Raw genomic sequence first — 22346 nt, forward strand, 5'->3', positions numbered from 1 at the left:
TTTTAACAGACAGCAAGCGCACATATATAATGATATATATAAGATATATTCTACACAGCACGAATTACAATACGAACATTCTTTCGCTCGTTGACCGCTAGGATAAGTTCTCATACAACTCAGTGAGAGCATAATAAGTACATAATATATATATTTACTAACAATTTGAAATATTGGGAAATACCTTCTAGGAAACAGCTAAGTACAATATTAAATTTATCAATATTTTTATACACCAAATTAAAAAAATATACACTTCGAATAAATACCAGTGATAAGAAACCCTCATTTTTTTAAAAATATATATAACAATATTATTTTATCAATAATACAAACAATTGTACTTATGTGCAGGCTATTATATTTTTCTCGCATATTTTACTTTTTTTTGTACATATTTTAATATTTTTTGTTCTTATAATTTATTTGCCTTACAAATCCATCGGCAGTATTGTGTATAGAAGAGATAGTCATACTGCGTGCCTGAAATGCCTATGAGATATTCCCTAACTCTAAGACTTGCATAGTTGCATACATATTAATATTATATTATAGGTACATGGACGCTCGACAGAATTAAATTGTTAAAAGTTTAGTTGAATCGCGAAATAGTATATAATATATATAAGTCATGTATATTAATCGTGCGGATCACTAGTAATATAAAGGATTTTCCAAAATCATATTTAAAAAAGTTATTGACGTGTTAAAAACATCGCCAGACACGCAAATATATTTGCATAACAGACGTGATGGGTATTAGAATTACTGACGGAATAATATTTGTTGTTGTATAATATAGTGTTATTGCAATGGTGTAAAATGTAACCGTGTAACTCTTCACATTATATACCCACAGTTATGTACCTATATACCTAATGGCTAATACGCTTACCGGCTTACCCAATGAACGTTAATCTAGACAAAACGTTATATTTTATTTTTGAGAATCAGCTGTTTTGGTAAATGTTGTATTATATGTTTGTTGCATCCAATTTTTTCGTTTCTAATTTGTGGTCTAAGTCTATCTAATAAATGGGTTCAAGAATTATTAGCTTTTAACAATTTGATTTGTCACGATTGACAATATTATATGATATATCGTTTATATAGTATATATATATATATAATTTCAAGCCCAAATTTTAATATATTATTGCGTATTTGCTTGTAGGTGCAGGACAAGTCAAACTAATATTATTGACTGTTTCCATAAAATTAGTAGTGTACTGTATATCAGATAGTTTTGAATCATATAAATGTATCGGTGAGTTATAATTGAACAATATTATGGACCCAATTTTTTTTTAATTTTATACTTTCTAAGAAATAAAAAATAAAAATTAACACCAAAATTAGAAAAATAACAAAAACTGAATTTTAGTTGATATATTATTATTTTATATAATATAGATAAACTTAAACAATATTTAATAACAAATTTGTCGCATTATCACGTTGATTTATTATACTCAATTACATATTTTATGATTTTTTAATACATTTAAATAACAGCATAGTCTACTTATTATAAAGATTTTAAGAAAATTAATCAGCACACGGGTATAATATACTATGGTATTTTGTTGATTGTGAAATTATTGGGCTGATAACAAGGTACCAAAAAAAAAATGATAAGTTCACGTCATATATATCACTGCAGTTGACAAACCATATGCGCTATATACCATGAATAATTATTTATTTAATATACATATAACAAATATAAATTACAAATTGCTACAATGAATGTCTCATTATTGTCACTTAAATATACGAATCTAATAAACTGCAGCTTATACTACACGAAGAGCTGTATATAAACTATAAAGGCTATTTCAGGGTCCTGAACATATTCACATTAAAGGCATGTCTTCCGTTTTAAAAATATGGGTAATAACCTAACCACCATAGGTTATTTATTAACATATTTATTTTAATATTAATGTGTCCATTGTCCAATAAAAGGTAACAATTATCGTGTTTAAAAAAAAATGTAGCTACGTAATAAAATGTATAATATTTATAATTTAAAATAAAACAATTAACTAAATTTGAATATAGTATGTTGTACAATTTTTAAAAATATTAATTTTATTATATTTTGTCTTCATAAATGTGATTTGGTTTATTTATTATTATTGGCTCGTTTCTTGCTTTTTGTTACTATGAAAATATGCTAAAAATAATCGATAGTTTGATAATAATATAATGATTATTACTAATTAGTGAAAATACAATATTGAAAACAAATTATTTTAAAAATGTAAAAATTCAAAATTTTATTTTTAATTGTTGGCTAAATTCTGCGTGCATGTACTGTAAACACTGTGTAGCCAAATAAATATATATATATTTTTTATTAAGCTACTAATTCACTTAGTTCGACCCTGACTTTTTTGACGAATTTCACTATAGGTACTTATAGTGTTGAAACGAATATATGGTATACCGAGCACTGATTATATCAGTGACGCATGTATACTATTTTACAGAGGAAAAACTAACTAGAGAAATTAAATGTATTTCCGTGTTCATATAGGCACTCCTGATTCCTGAGTCTGCAGTCATAAATGAGGGTTTGAAATGACGGCATTTTAAATTAAACTGATTTCTTAAATGAAATGTTTTATTATATATTATACCAATATAATACATAAATTCCTATTTTTGTCAATAGTGCATACTTTTCGTGTACACCCTTAAAGTAGACAATTTTAATTATTAGCTTTATTTAGTTCTAAATGTTAAATTATACACGTTAGAACCTTGATGTTGCCGAACTATTAATTGATAAGCAAGAATATTAAAAACAAATTTCTTCAAATTGTTTAGAAAAGCTGTAGGTATTTCGGTGTTGTAGGTACACCGACACTGTAAATTTGAAGTTATCGAATCCAAAGAAAAAATAACCAATAAATAAGCGTTATTTTATCTAGTTTATTTTACTATTTTTATTATTTATCTAATTTGATAAGACAACCCGATTGAAAAAATTAATTCTTATTAATTACTCATTTTTATATTATTAATTTATCTATAAATTATACTATTAGTGCATATTTTGCCATTTTTGTCTTGTACAATTAGATTTTATTAAACATATTTTTAATAAATTTAATTCCGGCCACACTATAATCATAATAAATTATCTGATATAGTGCATATGCCTTCATACGTATGTTCTGCAAGCCACGGTATATAGGCAAGTATATGCATTGTTTGAGACGTTCTATTCATTACAATTTACAATATTAATATGCACTATACAGAACCAACTATAGGTTCTGCGTGCAGATACAGTAATAAATATAATGATTACGTTTAATTCTAAATCCAAAATAAGTAACTATGAATACAAACACAAGTATTATTGTTTATATATTATAATACGTATGAGTGACACCTTTGTCCATGAAATAATAACCATTTGGCATGAGGGAAGGGGAATACATTAGCAAAACTTATTAAACTGACATTTTTTAACATTTTTATAAAACATGTGTAAATATAAAATAATATTTATGTTTTAACTGATGTTTTGCTTTACATTTTACATAGTTTGATTTAAGAGTTTAATATTAAGAATAAAACTATTTGTTAGATAAATGTCCATATTTCTTACAAAATGTTTAATATTATCAATGAAGTATTAAGTGATTTTTACACAACTTATATAAATGAAAATACTTAGTCAAAATTAACTAAACATGTTTTCAGAAACGTCCCTCGGTTATAGGCCATCATTAATGGAACGTTTTCAATCCAACAAAACTTATATGGTAACAGTTAAACTAATAACATATATTATGTACGTCGTAAATGTGGGGGATACTAAATTCCTAAGTGTTCTCCATTTAAAAAACCTAATATGTATATTGAAAGTATTAAAATCTGATATGCGACAAATGACAACATTAATTTTAACAACAATTTGAACAACTATGAGTTAAAAGTACATGGCTAAGTATGTAATAATATATTTGATATTTTATATGTACCTAACTATAATGTATGTTTTCAATTAATATTTCAATAATTGATAAAATGTACGATTGGGGAATCACCTGCATAAATCAATCGTAAAATAATATTGATTTTACTGTTATCGACAACACATACTCTGCTGCAGTCCGTGTATAGATAGGTATCATAAAAAGATGTTGGCGTAATATTTTTAATCCGTCTATGTAGTTACTAGATTGTACATCGATATGCAACGTCACAGTTTTACTAGGTAAAAAAATAATTTGTACGATTTTTGATTATACGTTCCATACCTACCTAATATCATAATACATGTTATTAGCTATTACCTAATAAAAATAATTTATGCACAATAACTTAAATTTGCGAGGACAAATATTTCACTCGGTAAACTATCATACGCTGTAAAATGTTTATGTCTCGGGTTACACAATAATGTCATTACGGGCAAGAACGTAACTATATATAATATTTTCAGATTTGTCGAACCCAAACTTTACATTAAAATAGTTAAAATATAATTATATAAATGATTGTATTTAAGTGTTCCAACTACAACACAAATGTTTTCAAAAATGAAGCCATTAAGAAAATATTACTCATACCTATACCGGCTATACCAAATATAGTTAATGTAATTACTTCGACATTTAACAGTGTCCTCTTTGTATTATATTGGTATAACAAAGAGAACGGTAAACAAAAATATATTTATGGTATTTAATTTCGATAGTTTAAATGAAATTACACTATATAAAAGTCGTTTAAATAAAATTTTATTAATTTATAAACATAATAGGTATGTCATTGATAGGTACATAATATATATAGGTATTTAAATTTTAGTTTTTAAATGTTAAAATTATGGAATTCTTAATATAATACACGTTTCTAAAAAATTGCATAAGATAATTATTAGATTTAATTAGATAATTACGTCTGCATCAACAAAGATAGATATATTATATCTATTCATTATAATAGTTTTTGTCCTGTATTATTTTTTTTGTTTATTATTCATATTTTAAATTAATTTAATAACCATATTCATGTACATCATTGATTTTATCGTGTTTATGTACTTACAAATTGGGTTAATTCATTTTATTATTTAGTCTACTCAGTCGTTTTACATAATATAGATATTTACGTGTTGTATTTAATATTATACTAAATGTATGTGTACAAAAAAAATTGTTATATGTATCATCGTTGTACTAAAAAATAAATAATATTATATAGGTACAATAAATACGAAAACTATTAAAACGACTTTGAACCATTTTTAATTTTCTTTTTTTATATGGTTGAAGGTATTCTAACAATTAAAATATTTATGCGATTGATAAAAAAATATATTATATTATCTGTTGACTTTATATTAACAAAAGGTAACAAATATTTGATAATTATTATCTTTATAACTATATCAGATCAATCTTTATAGTTTTCAAAAAACAATTTATAATTATTTACTTGCGTAGTTGCGTCCCATGTTAGACTTGATGAGTACAAAAAGCTTAACACACAACTGAAAATTTTATAATACTGTTATTATTATTTTTTTTTAATAATAATATATAGTAAAATTATAATAATAAATAATAATACATTTGACTAGATCAGATGGGAACAAAATGTAATAAATAAAACCATTATATTATATTATTTTAAATTATACCGTACAATATACATAAACGTATGTATACAAAATTTACATATTATAATTTTAAATGCTAAATGATAAATTATTGGTATATAACAACTCAATTTTGAAAATTAAGTAGCGATCTACCTATGAAGACCAGGTACACATATCGATAATATTATATAGGTAATCGGTTGCAGGTACGTAAGACTTTTAAATTAATTACGTGTATATATTTTTTAGTGAAATTTAAAAATCTGGTCATTACCAAATTATAATTTATAATTATAGTTAATGACCTGATTATTGAACATTTATACTATTACACTATTTAGAATTTTCGAAGACATTCTATTTGATGAATCGAATAAACCTGATTGACGGAATCGTTGCTAAAAATGATAAGTGTGTGAGTTTTGAATTAATTACTGGAGGTTATTTTTCGCGGGTTAAACTGGTCAGTGATTTCGTTTCGTTGTCTGGAGGTTGTTGTCTTTATCGTATTTCACAAATTTACGATTTATTTCACAACACGTTGTTGAGCATAGTTAGTAGGTACGCCATAAACCTACTATTAGTACATAGTAACTATACCTAGCTATTATATTGTTATAATTATTTAAGAAAGTACCTAGCAAACACAGAAAAGTTTCTTAATTAATATGCATTTTTATGATAATTATATTATTGAAGACTATATTATGTATTTTCAAATACTAAGTTTTTGAAACACATTTATAATTTATTGAATCAATAGTATTAATAGTATTATATTACATGTCTAAATCTTTATTTGGACATCATTATCATGTACATAATATGTATATAATATATTATTTCCATGAGCAATTTTTGCTGAATAGATTTGATTGTGCCTTTCAGACTTTTAGTACTTATAAAGTTATGTAATAGTATGTACATTTTAAATTATTATACGTATATAGACGTATAGCAGTTCTTACCTATATGCCTATGCGGCTACTGGTTATACATAATTTCACCTACATAATATTATTATATACGGCTGTTCAAAATCAACCGATGTACTTGTATTTACAAAACTATTATTTTATTACCGTTTTTTGCACGAAACGATCATACTAAAGATTATTATACATATTTATAATTTACTGAACTATATGAAATTGCCATTCTGAGTTAGTGCGTACACTTATGTATCGTTATTCGCTAATATCCTCATGTGGTGTATAAAGAAATATATATGGTTGGGGGAGATGGTAGGCAAAGATTTATTTTAGGTACTTAGCCATTACGCTCAAACATTTTTATCATAAGCTATTTGAGTTGAATTTATATCATTAATATTTTTCAAGTTGAACGTAATATTGTTTTTTGAAAAAATTAAATTTTCAAAAAAACCCATAATTACCAAACACAGAAAAAAAGTTTAGACACAAGAGTTACTATAAATGCGACGATGATTCGTATTAAACATAATATTAGTTATTTAATTCTTACTCACCGTGGTACATGTCTTTTTGAACTAGAAACGAAACGTTCTTGTTGTCGTCCGCCGACAAAAAGGCGTATTGCCGCTGTTGGACCGGCTGTCCCGCAGATGGTGACTCCAACGACGAGTTCGTGCACTCGTTGAATTGGTTAAATGACGTGAAATTTCTTGAATCGCATTTCCTGTGCGTCCGGACGTATGTCGCTGGCTCGTTCGCGGCAAAAGCCACGAAACACTGCAGGACGACCAGCAGCGACCAGCACGGTCCGAACGATTTCATCATGTCAACGGATATCCGCAAAACGTCGGGTGCGTTAAGACCCAAAGGCTAGACGACGTGCGCGTGGATCCAAAGGCAATGGACCCGAAACCTACACGGACGCCTGTGCAGCTAACAGCCAGGTACGTGCGCGCGTATTCGGGTATACTATATAATATACGAGATACCAGCACTGCGCGCGTGTATAATATATAATATTATAATGGTACGTGTCGTAGGTGAGTTATGATCGACGACTGCGGTCGCCTATCTCGCGGCAAACGGTTTTATATATTATAGGTATTAATATTAGCGTCGTGTCGCCGTATCGTCGAAAATAATAATTCAGTAGAAAGATATATTATTATTATTATTTTTATTTTTTAATCGCAATTTATTATCGGGTTTGATATATTGTATATCATTATATTATTCGCCAGTCGTACAGAGGCGGCCATCGACTGACGTTTGTCAGTTATCGCGGCGATATATTATTGTTATTTAGGCGGCGGCGGCGGCGTCTGTCCACGTGCCCCTCTATAATAGTAATAGTATATAGTATAACACGGGTGTAATAGTTGATACTGCACGCATCCTCTTTCACTTTCTTCGGTTGTTCCAAGGTGGACGACGATGCCGCCGCCGCCGCCGCCGCCGCTCCGACAACAGCACGTCATCGCTTCATCCGTCACACGCCGCGGCACAGGGCACCCAGTGCCCCAATATATCATCCGTCAGATTAAAATATTAAAAAACACATTATTCCGTGACGATTGGCGTGTATAGATAGATCACGTCATGTCGACTAGGATCTCGCGAGGAAACGGGTGTTGCGGCAGTAGCGCCGATAGCTAATCCGTCCGCGAAAAATAAACAACGAATATTATATGATGTATTATATTATTTTTTCGACAACGCAACGGCTGTGTGTGGAACAATAATGCCTCCGACGAATCGTCGAATTGGCGCCACCGATTCCAGGCTCTTTGACATTTACTCGATGCCGCGCATAGACCACCATGTTGTAATCTATAATAACACGCAACTTAGTATAGCGCATAATATCGATTCATAGACATAATAATATAATGTATATAATGATTGATGTTATGTCACGACTCACGATGTTGTACGTACAGCATTTACTGTATGCAGCAGGTCTCGCAGAGTGTTCAGCAGAGTGCAGAGTTTATGGATACAAAATATGTATTTAGTTTGCGAAACCACAGAGCTCGGGCAGCGTTGTTTCGCCGAAATTCGCTTGAAATCGTCAACTACATATTAAATTATACTACACTTGTATGCGTAACATTGCACGTTGAGTCTATTAAGGTATACAGTGTATACTATTACACCCAATAAAATTAGATACTCCTCAAAAAGGATCAATTAATAAATACTAAAAATGTATTTACACAAAATACTTTTAGACCAATTTAACACGTCACACAAATGCTCTACAACTATATTTAAAGGAAAATTTTTGAAATAGTTAATTACTGTAGTCGATCACAAAATAAAAAGTCATCAAGAAATTCGCTATGATACAATAAATTTTATTTATAAGTTTTATACATAGCATTCATAAAAATTTTTGGAAACCATTGAAAGAATGAAAGATGTCAGTTGGAAATTAGTGGAGCTAAGATATCAGAGACAGTTGATATTCTATATTTTAGAGCTGTTATTTTTCATTTTTACGGTTTTTGTTAATTTTTTCTTCAATTTTAACTCGAAGTTATGTAATCGTATTTTTGCTACATAAACGAGCAACACATATTATACTAGTTGGTTATTTTGTACATTTTGTTTTCAAATTAATAATTCCCAAAACATTTACATTTAAAATATAAATTAATATTAACTCCTTGGAGAATGGTGTGGATATACCATGACCAATATAGGTCTGTAGAGACACAAAGGATAATTCTAAATTACTACTATACATACATATACTTATCGCAGACCTACTTTTTTTTATTTGTTTGACAAATAACAATGATGTGAAATATTTTAACTGATTGTTAGCTATTAACGTAACGTACATTAAATGAGAACTTCTCGGCGAGAAGTAATAGGTTCCTTATTGTTTTTATAATATAATTTATATTTAAATACTACAATCAAATTATATGTCATAATAATGGACGAAAAAATAAATTGATTATTACGTCTTAATTTCATAGGTCAAACTCAGGCTTGAGATCAAAAACAGGTATACAAGTGCGATCTCATTATACAAAACTAAAGTTTTCTCTTACGTTTATTAAAATAGAGAAAGGTCATAATCGCGTTAATAGTAATCTAAGTTAACGTTTATAAACATTTATATTATACACATTTTAATGTAACCCAAAAGAGTTACATAATTTTTTCTGTGTCTATTAACATTAAGATGTACATATTTAGTTCAAAGAATGGTTTACCGCATATAATAATAATATATACTGAGCAATCTACGTAACATGAAATTATCATGAAATAATAAAAGTTTAAATATATAATTTAGATTCCCGAGTGACGAGTGTAATAGACAATACAGTGATTTGTGTACAGGTTCCGTGTTTCCAGATTTCACTGTTTGCACTTAATAATTGTTCAAATATCGAAACAAATTTTTTATATTATATGGATTAAGTTGATATTATTTAATCAAATAATGTTTTGTAAATACATTAATACGGGATTAGCACTGTTTAGCTCGAAAAATCCAGGACAGCTGCGTAAAAGGAATAATATATATTATAAACTGTGATGGGGTAAGTCTGGTCCTGACCCAGTTACCCCCATTGTGGCTAAAACAAATGTAAAAAAAATGTAAGTTATCACTGAGGGTAATATATATTGTGTACAATATATTTAAACAAATTATACTGCGTGGATAATTCGTGCTCATTCAGTTCTTCTTAGTGAAGTGGCTTAAAATAAAAAAATAAAAGATTTAACTACGAATAAAAAAAAACATATTTGTTGGCATTTTACAAAATGTGATTTTTAATTAAAAAATGTACATCTTGACTTTGAAAAAGCAGTAATTAATGTTGCGGAAAATTATTGTAGGAGCAAATGAAAATTCTTTTATATTTTTTGTCTGTACAGCGATGTTTTATTTCTTGAGTTAAAAAAAAAGTTACAGAAAAAATAAATCGTTTATAAATGTTGTCGTTTGTTAGATTTATTACTTTATTAACTTTCAGGCTACCTGAATTTCTAGTTTCTATGGGATTAGATTCCTTATTATTATTATTAAATTCCTACATGCCACAATATATTTTTTACTCGACTTTTGTCAATAACGTAAAATTTAAGGATAGTGACTGTAGAAGCAACTCAACCAAACACAAAAGTTGGAATGGAATTAAAGATTTTTGAATTTAGGCAGTCGATGACATTCACAATATGGACTCTGATAAAAGATAAAATATACATTTGGAGGTCTAAGTAAACGAACATACAATTTTGCATAATCCCATCCCCCGCCTTAAAAAATACGTAAATAAGCTGCAATAGGATTAAAAATTTATGTAATGAAAATTGTAGACATTTTGAAAACTTTTTAAAATTTATGATTTTAAAATATTAAATTAAAAAAAATTAAAAATCATATTAATGTATTATATATGATAAATGACTGCAAAATTATTTCTCTATATTATATATATATATATATTTTAATAACATATTAGGTACTTAAAAATATGTATGTTAAATAATTATATTTATTTAAAATCAATTAATTATATTATATATTTATTATATTTATTTAGTTTTTTTTTTGTTATATATTTCGTTATTTTATTATAATTATTAATTACCTGTCTATTTAAAATGTTTTATTAATTAAAGAATAATATAAAATTTTTTTTTGGACTTATATCTCATGAGGCGTGGACTATATTTTTCGAGCTTTTATTTTATAAATATACGTATAATCCTTTCTTATGATTCATCATATTATACGTATTCTCGTCGAGTTATAAGAAGAGCTCTAATTTTACATATTATTCAAGGTAATTATTACATTTTAAGCACAGTTATTCTTGTTGGGATAGTCAAATTGAACTTTTTACTTAAATTAAATAGCCAGATTGCACTTAGGTTAAAAAAAGGTAATGACTGAACTACACTCAGGTAAAAAATAGATATAATGACCGAACTGCAATCGAGTTAAAAGCAAATGTTTAAAAAGTAATGTTAATTTAAACTTTGTAAAACACTAGTTTCACTTTCCGTTTAAAATACAATCATACTAATTATTATTTTTATACTTTTTAATTTTATATAATATATTGTATATTACAAGTATTTATTATTTAATGAAATTATAAGAACCTTTGTTATGAAATAATATAATATAGAACTGCACTGCTTTTTAACACAAGTGCAATTGAACTAAAATGAGTGTAATTCGACCTTACCCATTTTTTGTTACTTATCTATTTAAGAAATTTAGGCTGTAAAGACAATTTTTTTTTATTACCTATACTAATAAATATTATTTAAAAACAATATTAGAAAATATTACACAGGTAGTGAGCATAGTTGTACAGATAATAATTAAAAAATTGGAATAACAATATTATTGTACAAGGACAACACTTGATTTTTGAACGACCTGATTATAATTAGGTAACACCTTATAGTTGTCCTTGAAAATCGACACACCACGTGGGGAAGATAATACAGTCTTTTTAAGTGAACTGTAAAAACATGTACGCAAGTAGCAAGCATAAGCATAATTTAAATTTTTTTCTTGGGAACTGAACAAATTTATGCCAAACAGTTGTTGAAAACAGATTCCCTTCTATTTACGTAAATTTTTCATTTAATTCAATTCATCATGAAAATGATGTGTTATTTTATTGATGGATACATTATCATTTGTCAATATTACTTAAGCCTGTCCTATGAGGAGGTAGTATAGAAGTTGTCACCCCATACATCTATACACAAAATTCAATAAAACTAATAAAGAGATAGTGCTAGCTAAAATCAATAAGAAAATAATCCCACTAATTGACGATACAGTTAATTTATATTTATACTAAGAAGATGTTAGTGCGCTATTTTTTTCTCTGATGCACGTGCGACTATTGTAAATTTGCTTTTAGCAAGTTATTGATAATTTTGTATTGTTAACTTTAAATTTTAATATTGGAGTAAATCGACCACAAACTATTATATTATGTGTGTTTATACGTTGGATTTTTGTGATATTGTAATAATTGAAATATATTTTATTTTCAAACATAATTTTTCTGTGGCTTAATGATTATTTTTTAATTGTAATATATTTTACAACTTTGCATATAAAATTTGAAATGTTATAAAAAATTTAATTTACGAATACTAATAATTTTCTTATCATCAATTTGAGAATAGTTAATCCATTATAATATTATAACTTTACTAACGACACGAAATTGGTTCTATTATATAAGTAAATACAAATTTCCATTGTTAAATGTGATTCAGAAAGTGAAAACAAGCTCACTATAACATATCATTTTAATCAATCTTGTACATTTTTAATGTAAAATATAAATATTTGATAAATAATCATAATATGATTGATTTACATCAGTTGTAATTGCTGTTGGTCAAGGTTTAGTGGTGTTGACAAAAAAAAAAAAAAAAAAAATATTCTTATTAATTTTTAAAATGCATGTCATAAAATTATAATTTAATAATATTATAAACAATATTATTTGTTATAAACATAATTTTTAACGGGAGAGAGGTACACTAAGTTTCCCTGTGATGTTTTCGAGTTACGTTAGTAAGTAGTTAAAATATTATTTATATTAGGTATATTATGAGTAAATAAAATAGGTAAATATAATGTAGAATTAGGCTATTAATAATAACAAACGGCGCATCGCGCGTCGTGGCCAAAATAAAAATGTAATGCGATCTTACAGCGGCAATTTAATGTTTATATTTTCTATTTGTTGTATTATATTCAATCTGATAATATTGATATCTGAGCTATACCGATTTAACATTACATACCAATATCAGTTTGTTGTATGGCTAAAACATCTAATTGATTCGTATTTCGTATAATTGTAATTATTATCATTCATATTTAATTATTGTATTATACTAAATAGGGGCGTAACACGTTTCTTCCAAAAGTGATGCAAAAATGTACCATTTGGAATGGTCCATTCTCTATTCCACCAAAACATTTTTATATCTATTACCTATTACAAACTACAATTATACCAAAGCTATAATACAGTAACTAGTAAGTTTATTTAAAACACTGTAAAATATTGAAAATCAATATAATATTATACATTTTAATACAATGACTGTTATAGCGATAATAATATAATCATGAACCGGTAACGTTATATTTTTTTAAAACAATTTCAAAAAGTGCCTACCTCCATATATGTTACGATTAAAAAAAAAAAGATAAAATAATTATAAAACGTTACACACATATTTTATTTTTATTTATGAAGAGGACGTCGCACCCGCATGTGTTGTCTTCGACTTAGACAAAACGTGTTTACGCAGCCTGAGTAGAACTCGCGCGCTCAATTTTGGTTCTAGAGTAAATATACCTATTATAAAATTAAAAGATGAAAATATTCTAGAGAGCAAGACTATGAGTTTTTAAAAAAAAAAATTAAAATTTTGAAAAATTAAAGGTTGATCAAATTTTTTTGAAATGTTCGCTATATTTCTAAACGATATAATGAACATTACATTGGAAATAATGGAAAAAATTCAGCGTCTTGCCATCAAAAATATTTTCATATTTCAATTTTATTATATGTATATTTACTCTAGAAACAAAATTGAGTAAACGCGTTTTGTCTATGTCGTACGTGTGTAAGATGGAGACAACACATGCAGGTGCGACGTGCTTTTAAGAAAATTGATGTTGTATAACTTATTATTATAATGTTAAAAATGTTTATTTTCCATTTGATGTTGTATTTGACCAGTCCACGATTAATGTTTATTCTTATTTATTTTATTATTATAATAATTAATAATTATACAAAAATGATTTTATTAAAGTTTATAATACAATATTTTTTATTATTATAGGTATATATATACTATATAATATATATAGGTACCTAGTATTTTAAATAATTTTACTGCATTACACTATTACAGCTTTTAAAAGTATAAAAACTATTCTGGCGAAGACGTGGTAATTGGTAAATGAGTATTGGAAAAAGAAAAAATACATTTTTGGTGGAACGAGTATTGATGGAAAAAGGATATAGGTACCTATACTTTTGGTGGGAACGGGTACCACATATAAATAATTTACTTAACATTTTTTTTTCTTGGTACAAATGGATGTGGTTATTCAAAAATTGGTTTTTAATATATACAACAAATTTAGTAAATACCTTTAACCTATTTATGCTTTATGAAAAATAAATCGTCATATTTTAAGTATCCATGAAATGAAAATGTAGGTGAATGCAAATGTTATAGAGCGAATGCACTATACAGAAAATACTACTATACAGGTCTAGTTAGGCGGTATCCGACTATAATTTGTGCTTAAAATTTTGAATTTGTTTTTTTTCCTTTACGCCATAATAATACATAATATCAATTATTATAAATAAAATCCTGCTGCACCAAAGTTTTTAAAATCCATTTACGATGTACAATTTTTGAACTATAGACACATTAAAAAAAATTTGTACATTAAAGCTTAGAAGATAAGTAATCGTTTTAAATCTTTGTTGAATATATTTCTCTGAGATTATATTCCCGTTATTTGTTTACTTATTTTTTTTACGTTATTGCTTATTACACAAGTTTAGGTTTGAATCAAAAACATATTATCATAAATTGGAAAATTTAACAAATTTAATACGTGTTTACTGTTTATCTTTACTTACAATATATTATACAGGCGTTTGGTGTAGTACAATTATTTTTATATCTAACGTTGAATACGAATGTCGTTAAAAATAAAATACTTAAGATTTCATCGACGGCCTTGGAGAGTATATTTCGTATACTTTTTCAGATAAAATAATATATATATATATATAAATGTATGTATGCTGCAGTTTTCAATTTGTGCGCACATACATATAGGTTGTTGGATGGGCAGGTATATAGGTATATGCATTGTATCCATCGATCACTACACTGTATATATACCTTTGTATAATATATATACAAACAGTTAGTGCTTAAGCTATAAGATGCCTTCTGAAATCGGAAGGTCGGTGAATCGAAACATGGTTGAAGGTTCTTTTCGTGGTCGGAAGTCACGTTCTCCTTGGGTTTAACTTGGTAAAGCATCCGACATCAAATAATATATGTCATACAGATATAACACGTTTTCTTAAACAACTAACACGGTTCGAGTGCATCGTGGTTTATTTAGACGCTGTCGGGACAACATATTGGGCAATCCTTATAGTAGAATAAATAATTAAAAACAAAAAATAAAACCACTACCTACTTGTTATAATATAAACGTTTTATATTCGATATTTTTATGAATATATGATAATATAATTCTATAAAATGATTTAACCAACAGACAAAAGTGCCTTCAACAATGTACACTTTCCCCAAAAAACCACGCGCTTTTATCGACTTACGTATATTTATATTTGGTAAAGTGCTAACAATAAGGATTAAGAAATGTGATATATTAAAAAAAAAAGTGGGCAAGTGGGTATCGCTCTGCTGTATAGTAGAGATGGAGAGTAGGTCACTGGTCGTGTGGATGTGTTAAATTTGAATGCAATGACGGGTATCATTGTACACGAAAAACGATTCTGAACGGAGATGATTTGTCAGTCAATGATAATTAGTTGAATATATTATATTATTATTACTTATTTAAATTGTAATATATCGTTAATTTACGCGATTTCGTAAAAAATAAAATTTCATACGCTCATAAAATGTTTTCTTTATTGACGCTGGAATTTTTTTTTACAATTACTTAAAGGAAAACTAATGGATAACCTTGTATTAAATTTTAAAGATTTTTTTGATAGCCAAATTTTTTTTATCGGCATTTTAAGAAAAAAAACTTAAAAAAGTCAAAAATTTCAATTGTCTATAAGTAGCTTAAAAAATTCTAAATATTTTGAAAATTTAATCGTAAATAGATAACGCTATTATAAATATTTGGTGAAAATTTTAAGTATTTACAATGATTCGTTTTTGAGTTACAGCAAATTCGAAAAATCGATTTTGTCAAAAAGTGGTTATGCGTAAAAATTCCCGTTTTTCCGTAATTTTTTCAGGGTTTTTCCCGACACTTTTGAAAACTATTGGAAATTTTTTACTTTTGACTCCCCAAAGTACCAACTAGATGAATTTTTCTTTTCAAAGAGGGGCTGAAGTCAAAATCAACAAAGTGATAACAGACACAAAAAAATAAAATAAAAAATAAAAAAATAAACACACATTATTGTAAAATCAATACATTCATCACTCCGATCAGAATCTAATATTAAACTTGCAATACGGTATTATTATTTTCACTGTAATATTTTACACTCACGGAGAGCTAAAGATTTTTTATTGGATGATGAGAAAACAAAATATTATAGGTAGGTTAAACTTTATAATATATAGTAATAAATTAAACAATCAAATGTAAATAAATTTTAATGTATACGCTTTGTTTTATTTGAAATCCATCTGAATTTATTGAGATCGTGTATAAAAAAAATAACTTGTTCCAAAATAGTATCTATTGTATATGCTTACAATCGTCGTAAATTCTTTCATTTCTTTTTTAACAAATCAACTTTACTGTTTATTTATTTATTTTTTTTTTTTACATGATATTCATTCAAAAATATTTGACTTCAAACTAGTTTTTAAAAATTCCAAATCCATTATAATACTATGTGTGGACGAATCATGTGGGCTGTGTTGTAATCCCATGATTAACTCCTTACTCCAATGTATATTACCTAAATAATGCGTATAACCTATCAACAACAAATAGCTGATTATAAGTTCGATAAAAAGAACACACATATAAATTCCTACGTATACCTTGGTCTACTTAACATAGCTTTTCGTTTAATCTTATTTATTTATTAACAAACACAAAAATGGTATTAATATCAATATAATGTTATGCGTAACTGTCAATAATATGTACCTATATACAAGCTATTCGTATAGGTTAAATACATTATTTAACGATTTTTGTTTTCATAAGGTTTATATATTTTTGTTATCGAACGAAATATTTTCACTTTTTTAATGAATGTGTATAATGGGTAAAACAAATTTGAAAATATAATATATGTAATACAATAATACATACTACTATATGCCGCATAGCTGCTCAAAGTATTACAAATAATATTTTCAAATTAATTTAAAAAACTTTAAATGTATTTGAAATATGTCTATTTTGTAAATTCTTATTTAAATAAATCCAAAATAATATAAATGTTATGGGCTTTAATATGTGGTTGATTTTGTTCTCACTCAATTTTAAAAATATTTAATCAGCGTATAAAAAATAAATCTTACATCGACAAATATATTTTTTTTTTTATAAGATCTTTCATAACCATCGTAAATTTCTTAAAATAATTTGTCAAAATACTTATTATAAGATATATTTTAATACATATTATTTAGTATATTGAGGTTTTCTTTTTGAAATATATTCTTAAAATATATACATAAGTTTATTGAAATGTGATATACTAATTAATTATTTATATATTTTATTTTATTTTATCTTCAGATGTAGATCTAGTAATTTTAAATGGGGGGAGCTAATATTTTTTTTTTTTTTTTTTAAATACAGTTACAATATTTAGTACACAATAGATTATAAATATACCATTAGATACTGTTTGATAATAGTTTAATTTGCATGTATTTTAAATGTATGAAAATATTAATATATTTTTTGAATTTATTTATATATACTTAGATGGTGATATGGAGACCTCGGACAAGAACAGAGGTAGTTAATTAAAATTTTCTATTCAATTTATTTAAAATAATCTTTAACATTTATGTCAGAAATACGTTGAAAAAAAGTTGGGCATAATAAATATTATTGATATTATATCAAAAATAAGCAAACTGTAAATTAAAAACCAATCACGACAACAAGTTTGCAGCGGTCCAAGACGCGACTTCAATTACTGAGTTAATAGCGATTACTTAAAAATAAAATACAATATAAATATGAACAGCCAAACATATTTAGTAAGTTGTAGCATAGCGATAACCCGCACCCGTTTTCCAATTCCCTCCGCACATCGTGCCTGACATAATGAAACAAATTTAACAAAAATATTTTATGGTTATTTAAACATGTCCATACGTAATTTTTATTGAACCGAAAAATATTAAATAAAAGAGAAAAATAGTTTTAGAATTTATTTAAAATATTGTATACCGGTTACATTATAATAATATTTTAGTTGGTACCAATATTCATAATAGGTATACGCATATTTTACCTATACTATACACCACTATTATATTTATGTATAAAATAAATTCATATAAATAATAAAAAGTGTAAAGTGTAATAGAAACTTAAAAAACCAGTTATAATAATGTATTATGTATTCTTGTATTATACAATTCAATATTGTGGACTTAGGTCTTGAATCAGTTTTATAAGATTTGCATCTCACTAATTATGAATTAAAAACTAGATTTACACGATAAACATATATTTTATTAAATATAACAGTCTTATTGATTTTAAATTTCTCAATGAAGAATTTATAATAATTTACTGTTATGTTTTCCCTTTTAAATTTGTTTTTATTGTATTCTGGGAATAGATAACACTTATGGATAAAAGTAAGTGTACTCGAACGTCTCAAACTCTAAACATTTTCAGTAGTTTAATCGAAAGTTTCAGGTATCAGCTTGGTGTCTCAGTGGCGCCTAGAACACGTTTTTTGGGTGTGGCCCAGAAATTTTGTTTACCTACCACTACCACATCCTTATAATCAATTTAGTACTTTTTTTTTTATTTGAACTAAAATAATTTAAATAGATCTATTTCATTGTATTTAAAGATATAATTATTATTTTTCATTACAGTAGGTACTTGTTTTAATACTTCGTTGCACTCAATCATTCAGATTACAACAAATGCAAAAAATTCGAAAATGTTAAGCTATAGAATGAATAAAATTTAGATTAAATAGGTTATATCATATATATATGATCTTAGATCAATAATCGGGGAAATAATATGGTAAAATTAGAAGGTGCAGTTAAGGCATTTTACTCTAAAACACTTCACGTTACTTGCTTAGCTCATGGTTTACATCTTATTGCTGAAGATGTGAGAAAATGTTTTCCAAATGTAGATAAACTTATTTCAAACGTAAAAAAGTTTTAAATATATTGTATTAATTACATTTTTAAAGAATACATTTTTTTTACTTATATTTTTTATTTTCGCGCATATTTCAACATTTTATAGCAAATAGTTATGCATATTTAGGGTTTATTTTAGCGCAAATTTGATTGGTTTTTTATGCATATAAATCCACGCTCTAATTATATGCAATAATAGATACTAAATACAAGTCCTTTTACCTACTTAGAGTAGAACTCTAGAAGCACAGTATGTCAATATATAGCGTATTTTTTGTTAGTTTGTTACTATTGTTAGTTAAATTATGAGTTATGATGGTTACCTTGTAAGTACCTTATAGATTAACCTACACTTTTATATCGTAATATAGCTAAATATAATGCGTGTTTATTAGATTTTAGTAGGGCTAGAGACTTCATGCTTTAAAAAACCTTAAAATATGCTCTTAAAAATATTTTATTTTTCATTAAAAATACAAATGTATTTATTTTTAAATAAGGAATTTTTCTTTAGGAATTTAAAATTTAATTTTCAGAAAAAAAAATTGTATCTATTTAGTCTAGAATATTATACCAACATAGGTATAATACTAACAAATTAATTGACATCAACTGACCGTATTCGGCGAATTCTTTATCGACCGATTTTATATTTTTCACAACACATAAATTAATTTGAAAAACACATGACAAATAGATTATTTAATAACTTATATTATTAATCATTTTAACCTGTTTTTTTCCAATTTCTAGAAAATTCTTATTTAATATTGTATAGTGTATAAAAAATATTATTCTCTATATCACATATTGTTTTAATTTTTTTTTAATATAAAATATGTGAAATATGTAGGTACTTAAACTTAAAATACAAATATATAAAAATTATGCACTTGTAAGGAAAATGAGTTGAATATGCAAAATATGTAAAATAAAAAATGATTGCTTTAACTTCTAGTATTATAATACAAATTTCTATATCACTTAGCCATGTTTTGAATGGTTATTGAAAAGTATGCTAAGTCCCTAGCCCTAAACTTACTACCCAGTCACTGATTTGGTTGAACAATATTATATAATCTCAAAAGTCAGCCTATTCCACGTCATTACTAGGTGATATCTGTTGTCAAGTAGTAATTTTTTGGTATTCTTTCTAGTCCATGGTAAAATCGGATAAATCATTGACAAATAACATATTACCAAAATAACAAATAACATATATTAGGAGAAAGTTAAAAAGGCGTAATAGCTTATATGCATAACGCCAAATCTTGAACCCATATTGTCCGATCGAACTCCACTCAAAGATATTTGTCTAATGAGACAGATTTATAACAATTTAACATTATTTTAATAATATGTAACATCCCTGAAAACCCATAATCTTGCATCGAGGTGAGATTAGCGGAGCACGTCATATTTTTTTTTTAATTGACTCATTTAAGTTTTGTTTTTCACCATTAATTGAGTTGAAATAATTTGGTAATTTATTCAACCTTGATAATTATTATTAGTTATAAATACAATTATATACATTATTAAACATCTTTTTTAGAACCATTAAAAATTGTAATAGTAGCTAAATGTATATGGAATACAAATATATAGCCATATATAGGTATTACATACATTACGGAATAGGAGGTGTATTTTATGGCCGATAAACATTTTAAGAAAATAAAACTTAAAAAAATCAATCGTGTACGTGTATATTATTATTAAAAGTTTATGAATATTTAATATATAATTTTTAATTCTAATAAATGTTTTAATTTATGGTGTTTTCAATTATTGACAAATTATTAGTTACTGTAGCGTTAATTAGATCTTAAAAATATTAAAACTCATTAGATACTAAGACTGTACTTTTTTTTTTAAGATACTTATTTAGTTTAACTTAACTACTAAGTATTTCCCTACTATAATCAAATTTCAATTGTTTCTATCACCATGGCGAAGCAAACTTTTATCCAATTCCTGTTACCTTCTAAATAACTTGTTAACATAAAAATATTAACAAAATTATTGTATGAAGTACCTTGAAGACTATAGTTTTTTAATCATTATTTATGATAAATATTATATTTTATTAATAAAAAAAAATGATTTTATTAATTTCCTAATCATGAGTATACCTGCCACCTAGACCCACTGATTATGATGATAATTTAAATCTGCTACTCAAAAAAACAATCATGTGTGCGCATACTCTTGCTAAATATTTTATTAATTATTTATTTATGACAACAGTAATACCTATTGAATGACGTAATTGTACTGATAATTAATCAGTAAATGTATAATGTATAAATGGTACCTACAGTTGTACATATACTATTATGTTAAGGTTACACAAAATGATTAGTATGGTAGAGATGGAGAATAAAGAGAAGTGTGAATTGTTCGAATTTATTGTCAAAATAGTTTTGTATAATATGCACAAACAAAATACAAAACAATTTCCTTTTTTTAGAATTTTATTATTAGTTTACTGATTGGAGATTATTACACATTCTCATCTTTCGACTTCATATTATCACGTCCACCTTAGATATCTAAAAAAAATATTTTGTTTTTTAAAGTTTAATCCAAATATTATACTAGGTATATATTTTAATACACATTATTTTTTTGTAATT

General features: G+C 26.2%; 1 protein-coding gene across 1 annotated transcript in view; it reads right to left on the bottom strand.

The window, feature by feature from the left end:
- The window catches only part of LOC132927932 (nose resistant to fluoxetine protein 6-like), a 60103-nt gene extending 52250 nt beyond the window's left edge, over nucleotides 1-7853 (bottom strand). The window contains exon 1 of the mRNA XM_060992498.1: nucleotides 7119-7853. Within this exon, the coding sequence (XP_060848481.1) occupies nucleotides 7119-7389 (271 nt within the window). The 5' untranslated portion in view covers nucleotides 7390-7853. The remainder of the gene's footprint in view (nucleotides 1-7118) is intronic.
- Between the last annotated feature and the right edge of the window lie 14493 nt (nucleotides 7854-22346).

Source organism: Rhopalosiphum padi, chromosome 3, assembly GCF_020882245.1.
Source record: "Rhopalosiphum padi isolate XX-2018 chromosome 3, ASM2088224v1, whole genome shotgun sequence".
Classification (NCBI taxonomy): Eukaryota; Metazoa; Arthropoda; class Insecta; order Hemiptera; family Aphididae; genus Rhopalosiphum; species Rhopalosiphum padi.